The sequence below is a fragment of the Bactrocera dorsalis genome, chromosome 1 (genome assembly GCF_023373825.1).
Source record: "Bactrocera dorsalis isolate Fly_Bdor chromosome 1, ASM2337382v1, whole genome shotgun sequence".
Taxonomy (NCBI): Eukaryota; Metazoa; Arthropoda; class Insecta; order Diptera; family Tephritidae; genus Bactrocera; species Bactrocera dorsalis.
In genome coordinates this window covers 23,109,419-23,117,768 of record NC_064303.1, presented here as the reverse complement: position 1 = coordinate 23,117,768, position 8,350 = coordinate 23,109,419, and the positions used below count along the sequence as shown (strand labels likewise).

Here is an 8,350-nt window from a genome sequence, read left to right as displayed (position 1 = left end):
TTTATTAGTTTACGATAGACAACATATTGGAATCGCAACAGTTGTTGGATTCCGTCCATGTATTTCGAACTTGTTGTGTGTCAAAGAAATAATAAAAATTTTGCTCAGAGCTCTTTTACACCCAAATATTCATATCCGAGAGATACGATATCTTAAAGTGATAGCTCTCACTGAGCAACTTAATGTCACCGTCTGTGTCTTGTATCTTGTTGCGACCAGATGTTGTCAAAATCAACTTTTTCTAACTGCGCATAAAAAATTGGTAATCATCGTTCCATAACGCTATATTGATAGTAAGGTATCACCAGCTATATTTCGAAAGAAGTACGAATCGATGATTCCACCAGATTAAAACCCACACCAAACTGTCAATTTAGGTGAATGTAATGGTAGAATAATTTATGATTTTTTCGCTCAAGTTTTGCTTAGTTACCGCACCCCTCAGATCAAAAGCTCATCCGAAATATGATTTTTAAAACAATTTTTTTTATCATTTTCAAGTTATGCAAAAAACATCAAATTCAGGAGCTTTACGGTGGTCCAATGACTTTATTCTGGACTGGGAACAATATTATACGGATACAAGCCCAAATATTAGGTTGCCATATATCCGCCTTTTTGTCTTTTGAATTTCGCAGCTATCTAATATAAAGCGCTACAGTGCTCGTAACTGCCAATACTATACATCTTTGAAAGGTCTTGACATAGCCTACAAAACAACGTTATGCATGATTAGTTTGGATATTGCGTTCAACAGTTATAGATATGCAAACATGGAGTTCACTAACGCCAAAATTCGCGCTATTTTAGAGTTTTTCTTCATTAAAGGCAAACCCGCTAGAGAAACGTTCCGTGAGATTAATGGTGTTTTGGGGGATGGTACTATATCACTTCGAACTGCGAAGAAATGGTTCAGAGTGGGTGAAAACGACACCATGGTTAAGACAGCCCGCGGATGACCTGTGGCGATGAATACCGATCAAATCATGGAAAACATCCCAGAAGATGGGAGTTAGTCACCAAACCATCTGCAGAAGGCTGGAAACAAAAAAAAAAGCTTGATGTTTGTGTGCTGCATTATTTTGACGCAAAAAAACTTCTGGACCGAAATCAACGCCTGCGATATGCCGGTGAAGGGTCCCAACCAGTGACCAAGTCGGGTTTGACGGCCAGGAAGGTTTTGCTGTATCTTTGGTGGGATTGGAAGGGAATCATCCACTATGAACTGCTCCCATATGGCCAGACGCTCAATTCTACTACTATCTACTGCGAACAACTGGACCGCTTGAAGCAGGCGATCGACCAGAAGCGTTCAGAATTGGTAAACAGGAAGGGTGTACTGTTCTACCAGGACAACGCCAGACCACACACATAGAAATCATATCATCCCTAATGGACAACCCGGTATATACACACCAGCTAATAAAAGTAACTTGTGGGGTATTAACAGGATGTTAGTTATAACTACTTTTATGGGTTTATAAATTTAGATGGGCATGTGCATCCGGTACACCAAAACCATAAAAGAGCTCCTTTCATGGTGGGTGGCGCATATTGTTCTCCATCATCAAAGTCATAAAACGTTTACTGACCTACAAACCCGACAACCTATTGCGTTGGCTATTGCATATTTAATCCTTCCATTGAACGTCCATTAAGCGAACAACTTATTCATCAACGAAATGTGCAAAAGAGTTGTAGGTAAGTGCTGGGGTATGAAACTGGAGTGCGTACGACATCAACATTCAATCAATGCGAACATAATAATACAATAAATATGCCGTTGACATAGCAGGATAATGGCAAATGAAATATGAATACGTGTACGAGCAAAATAATAATAGTTGTGAGCGCAAAGCGCCAAGGCGTATAAATACGAGATGACCATGCGCCTAAGGGGAAAGTAGTGCCAGGCTACTCGCACAACGCGTATCCTCCATCCGGCAGAGTCGTGCGCCGAAAGTGTGGTGAAGTGCCGAATATGTCTACCCGTTATTGCTCGTCCTCGTCAATTTACGGCTTGTTGTCATGGTTATTGGTGCTGCTCTTTGTGCTGAGTCGGCTGGAAAGACGTGTGTCAGCGCTGCGTTATGCCCAAGGTACGGGCGATGAAAACTGTGAAACGTTAAAATCGGAAATACATCTGATCAAGGAGGAGTTCGATGAGCTGGGACGGATGCAGAGAACCTGCAATGCGGATGTTATAGTGAACAAATGTGAGGGTCTGTGCAATAGTCAAGTGCAGCCGTCCGTCATAACGCCTACGGGCTTCCTGAAGGTACGTGTGTGAGTATGTGCGTGGGTGATTATCTGTTTTCCTAGCTGAAGGCAGGGTAGGTTGGCCTGTCAGGGTGCATCTACAAATTAATATATCAAATTTTCAGTGCTTATGTACATACGAGGGCGGTTTGATAAGTACTTTGCTTCACTGCCAGACCACGGACCAATCGCAAGAGACAGGCGACTACTATCAAAGTCTTAGGTGAATTGAACTCGTAGTTTTACTGTGACCGCGATTTAGAACAATATCACTTTAATTTTGTGTTTTCGCAGAGGTTCTGTATGAAACGACAGAGACGTTTGATATGATCAAGCAGGCTTACCCATATGTTGCTTCAGTAAGAAGTGGTGTATTTTGGTGGCACCAGAGCTTTTTGGAGGGTCGGAAAGAGGTCGCTGATTAAGACTGGAAGAATGACCAAATCCAAAGTCCAAAGTGAAAACGATGCTCATTGTCTGTTTTGACATCAAAGGCATTGTCCACCATGAATTTGTTCCTCCTGGACAAACCACCAATACCAAATTTTATGTGCAACTCCTCAAGAGACTCAAACGAAGGGTCAATCGGGTTCGATAAGACATCGCAGCCGATTGGAAGTTGCACCACGACAACGCCCCGGCTCACACCACCTTTCTTGTGAACAGCTACCTAACCAAAGTCGGCATCCCAACGCTTCCGCAGCTGCCCAGATGTGGCCCTTTCGTACTTTTTTTGTTTCATTGCCTGAAAAGGCCGATGAAAGGAGATCCAAGCAGCATCCATCTCTGCTCTGAAAGCTATTCCGGAGAACGCCTTCCGTGACGCCTTCAATGCTTGAAAATCGGGCTGGCAGGGTTAAAGCTTTTTGTGTATCCCTGGGTCAATTCACCTAAGAGAGGGCCATATTGAGTACTAAATTGCAATATATGCAAAATTTTCGTTTTTATTTGGAAACTAAGTAGTTATTGAACCGGCCTCGTAGGAATGCATGTACTTTTTCTTTTACTTTATGCGTGTGTTTTCTTTATATTCATTTATTGCATTATCTCTCTTGTCGTGCAGGAGTGCTACTGTTGCCGCGAAAGCTTTCTCAAGGAGAAAATAATCACTTTGACGCACTGTTACGATCCGGATGGCACCCGCCTCTCCACACCCGAAATGGCTACCATGGATATAAGACTGCGTGAGCCAACCGACTGCAAGTGCTTCAAATGTGGCGACTTCACCAGATAAGCGCTAAAAGCGGCATGCAGCATAAAAAATTATACATTTTTGCAGCTACAAGCATCCGTACATACATACATACATACACATAAATTATAGCAGCAACGCTGTCTACCTATAGCGGGGGAAAAACAGCGTATGTGAATAAAAGCGTATTTTTGTGGAATTTTAAACGAATTTTTTCTGGTCAAATACTTTTTGATGTTGCTGCCACATTTTTGCCTGTAGGCTGAGAACGTCACCGCAACGCGTATATGAGTGATTGCAAGTGAAAGCCCACGGGCGGTTTGACAGTGAGTGTTAGTGCGCGAGAACCTGTTAATGTATGTGTGTGTGTGTGTGTGTGTGTGAGTATTCCCTTTTACGTTGCCGAAGTTCGTTGTCTGGCATGTGTAGTGGTAACGCGGCAGGGCGGTAAAAGGCGTAGCAACATTTTTGGCACATGTGATTATGCCCGCGGTTGTTTACTCGACGTTTTACTTAATACTTTTATTTTGGTACACACATGCACATAACATTATGTGCGAATGTGGCAGTGTGCAATGTGTACTTCATACGCCTTTGTGGCGTGTATCCTTTCAGGCTCCACTTGCGCATGTCAGCGTCAGTTGTTGACAGTTTTTGATTAACATGCCTCAAAGGTATTCAACTCGCATACAAGTACACACAAAACGCTCACATATAAACAAATTGATATGTATTTAGTTGTACAAATACTTTTTTACTTGCCTTGCGGCGTTTGACGAAATCCTTAAAGCGATTATTTGATGTGACAAAATACGCACAAATATTTCTACACCGTTCACAGTGCGCCATTTTCATGTCAATACGTGAATATTGAATAAATCAGTTAGCGAAAAAAGCCGCAAAGTGATTCTCGAAAGTCAAAATGCTGAATGCGGCGATGTTACAAGAAACGGGGTTTTGGAGTTGAAAATAATCACAGGTAAATAGTCATGGATTTTTGAGTTAACTATAGATACTGGGAGTTCAAATCATCGATTCCTAACGACGGATTGAACAGTTTTTGCTGGATTTGGACAATTTATGGTCATTAGGTATCTTACTCTAAAGGCATTAATAGTGCAAAGTTTTCTTCCGTTATATTAATTTATTATCTATTTTCACACTAGAAAGGTAAGAATCAGATGGAAAGAAAAGAAGAAAGAAAGAAAGTATCGGGAATTTACAAATAAAGGAAAATTTTTCAATCATCATGCAAATTTACTTTATCGCCTTCAAAGTAACATCCATTTGAAGCGATGCAGATGTGCCAACGCTTCTTCCAATTGTTTAAGGGGTTATATCCACTTCCGAGGCAGAAAAAACGCGTTTTTTTGTGAATTTTCTCCAAAGAGGCATTTTATTTTATACATTAATGGAAAAATGTGTTTAAACAGAATTTAATGTACTTTAACAATCAGCGGTTTATTTAAAAAAATATTGGATTTCCTAGATCCTGTAGATGATCTGCGGAGAGACGTCCAAAAAAAGGTGCTTGGCGGTGAGCAAGATATCTCTGGTCCAAATTATCTGAAAACCAAAAACCAAAAATATTTAGTTTTGTGATAAATAAATACAGGTAATGATCGAAGGTCTAGTCAAAATTTTGATTTTTGACAAAATGGCGACGGTTCAAAAAAAAAATTCAGTTTTTCATGAAAATTTTTCACTTCAAAGTGGCTTAAAAAATCAAAATTATTGTCCAAATTCTTATTCCTTCGATCATTACCTGAAAAATATATCTGAGTAAGTCGTGTGAAAATTTCAAACCGATCGGTTTAGCGGTTTCGGAGAAATTTTGCTCACCGACTCTGAAAACACGGTTTTGAGATAAACGCGTTTAAAGTTTCGGGAACGATTTACGATTTACGTGCTCCGCCTACTTTCGAACGCTCGGAAACGTTCTTAGTAATACGCTCATATCTCCGAAACTAATTGTCGGATCGATTTGAAATTTTCAGAGAATATTTTTGAACATATGTACATTCAAAAAATGAAAAATCGGTTTTTTGAAAATCACAAGTAGATAAGTATAACCCCTTAACAGTTTCTATAGGCACTTTCCGGGATGGCCTTCAGCTCTCGCGTCGAACTTGTTTTGATGTCTTCTATTGAGTCGAAGCGTGCTCCTCGAAGTGAATATTTCAGTGTGGAGAATAAGAAAAAGTCACAGGGGGCCAAAAATTTATTCACAATGTTGGCTCTGTGGGATGGAGCATTATCATGATGAAGAATGCACGAAATGTTGGCACACAAAACGTACGTTTACGACGGATACCGTCTCGTAAGCGCCTCATAACACCAAGATAATATTCTTTTTTGAAGGTTTGATCAGTTGAAACATATTCACAGTGGGCGACACCACGAATATCGAAGAAAGCAATGATCATTACCTTCACTTTCAATCGGCTTTGGCGTGTTTTTTTCGGCTTTGGCGCGCCTTTGGGAGGCCATTCGGATGATTGCTGGTTCGTAAGTGTGTCATATTCGTAGACCCATGTTTCGTCATCAGTAGTCTTGCTTTCCATAAAGGTGGGGTTCGATCTAGCATGTCTGCATCTACCTGCTCTCGATACCTTCTTTGAAGGAAGTTCAGCTCTATCGGAACAAGTCTTGCCTCAACGCGAGGCATGCCCAATTTTACATGCATACTCATACGTACGCTCTCGTGTGACATCTCCAATTTTTGGGCAATCTCTTTCAAGCTCGTGTGGCTATTTTCGGTAATTGAAGGAAATTCACTTTTTCAACGTTATCATCGGTCACACTCGTTGAAGGTCGTCCAGAACGAGGCATGTCTTCGACGGTCTCCCGACCCTCCTTGCATGCTCTGTACCACTCGTAAGGGCGCGTTTTTGATAGAGCAGTTTGCAGAGTGACAATATAGGATCACATTAAGATTACTTAAAAAGAAAATATATCCTCTATCAAGATCTTTATCTTGATTTTTATCGGTGGGTTTAAATAACAGCTATATACTACAGTGGCCTGATCTCAAGATTTTTTTCGGAGGTTGTAGCGTTTTTTTGCGTTCTTTTTCTGTGTCATATTTTGTAAAGACATTTTGTCAAATAAATTTTAGTGTAAGGCTATAAGTAGTAATTAAAACAGAAATTATAAAAAGCTTAACAACAATAGCCACCACACCAAGTTCAAATATGGAAAATACCAGGTAGCAGTTTTACCAAAAAAAAATGGTTATGAACAACTTTATAATAAAGAGCCAAACCGAGTGTGAAACTTTTAAAAGAACACCTTTACTAAAGATACAATTTAATATTCATGAACTGTTTTTAAGATAGCAAGCAAGCATATTAAATAATCGGCGGCAATAAATTTTCAGCAACAGAAATTAGAATAAATATGCTTAAATACAAAAAACGAAAATTATAATGGAGAATATTGACAAATGCGACATCTTGACGCAACTGATAAAATACAACACAATGCCATTTATGTATGGATGAGTATATGAGTATGTTTTGATTGCGAATGGTGGAACTTGACTCAATTCAGTAAGCATTAAAACTAAAAAAATATGCCGACAGCTAAATTGTGACAGCAACAACCAACTTATTAGGCGCTATGCTAACAACAATGCGGCACTCTAGTGTATGCTGTTGATAATAAATGGCAAGTTACTGAAAACAGACGTGCACATAAATTTCAATCAAAAACTAATGAATATCAAAAACAAATAATAACAATTAATCAATAAATGATGTCACTAACAAACGGTCATTGAAAACGAAAAAATAAAAACACAACAGTTTTGAGGAGACGCTAGTATAGCAATGACAAAAGGCGCATAACCAGCAGCTCATCAACACTTTAAGCCATTAAGGGGTTGGCGGTAAAGGGGAGCGCTTAACAATTTGCCACCTTAACATGGCTCACTAATGAGTGTGTATTTTAACATAGGAAACACACCTACTAAATTAGAAAATTGTCAAAAATTAAAATCATCGACATATCTACATAGCGAAAATATTTAAATGTATGTGTTGTGTGTGGTTTACTGATATACAGGGTGGTCATTGTAATTCAGTTATAGTTAAGCGATGTCGTTCAGACGAACTGCAACTCGTATTTGCGAAATTTTATTGGTTGAGTGCATGATGTGACATACTTCTTTATTGGGTAATCTCCAAGCTCTGAAGCTAAAAATGAGCTGGCTTTTTCATATAATAACGAGTATTTCTACCTCACCATACCTCATAAAACAACAACCTCAAAATATTTCAGTCACTTTTATATTCTGATTTGGTGCATACACTAACTTTGCCACGAGGTTGGTAACACCCCAAAGGAAACGTCGGAGATCATAACAAAAGTACATATAAATGATGAATTGAGTTGATATAGCCAGATCCGACTCTCTGCCGGTCTGTGCGTCTGTCTGTCGGTATATACAGGAACTACCCACCGTTCCCACGACAGTCGAGTCTACGTAACCGAAGCGGATCCGGCCAAGGACTGTCAGCACGGCAGAATACTGCCGCCACAACAACAACAACAGGAACTACCCCACAGTTTTAGAGATATCGATCTGATTGCAAACTGAACGATCTGGATCAAGGACTTGTATGGATAACTTTTCATTTGTCGGAGATATCTTCACGAAATTTAGCATGGCATATTGTTGAAGGCAATGGTACAATCTCCAATAAAGTTATTTAGATCGAATTGCTATGGCAAACAACGTCTGGCAAGATTACCAACCTTACAGCATGGACGGCAATAAGGCAATGGCCAGTTAATAGCCCACAACTAGGGAGAGGCTAGTCTTGCTGAGGGCAAAGAGATCACTAGATCTCCTGCGATCAATCTTTTATCGATTATTTTACGAGAAAACTCGATTCT

At 39.7% G+C, this 8,350-nt stretch overlaps 1 protein-coding gene across 1 annotated transcript; it reads left to right on the top strand.

Annotated features, from left to right (window-relative positions):
• The first annotated feature begins 1,784 nt into the window (after positions 1-1,784).
• Positions 1,785-3,639, top strand: LOC105233391 (partner of bursicon). The gene is made up of 2 exons (XM_011215469.3): positions 1,785-2,278; positions 3,323-3,639. Exons 1-2 carry the CDS (start codon positions 1,982-1,984, stop codon positions 3,491-3,493), a joined length of 468 nt encoding a protein of 155 aa, XP_011213771.2. The 5' UTR covers positions 1,785-1,981; the 3' UTR covers positions 3,494-3,639.
• Positions 3,640-8,350: the final 4,711 nt, after the last annotated feature.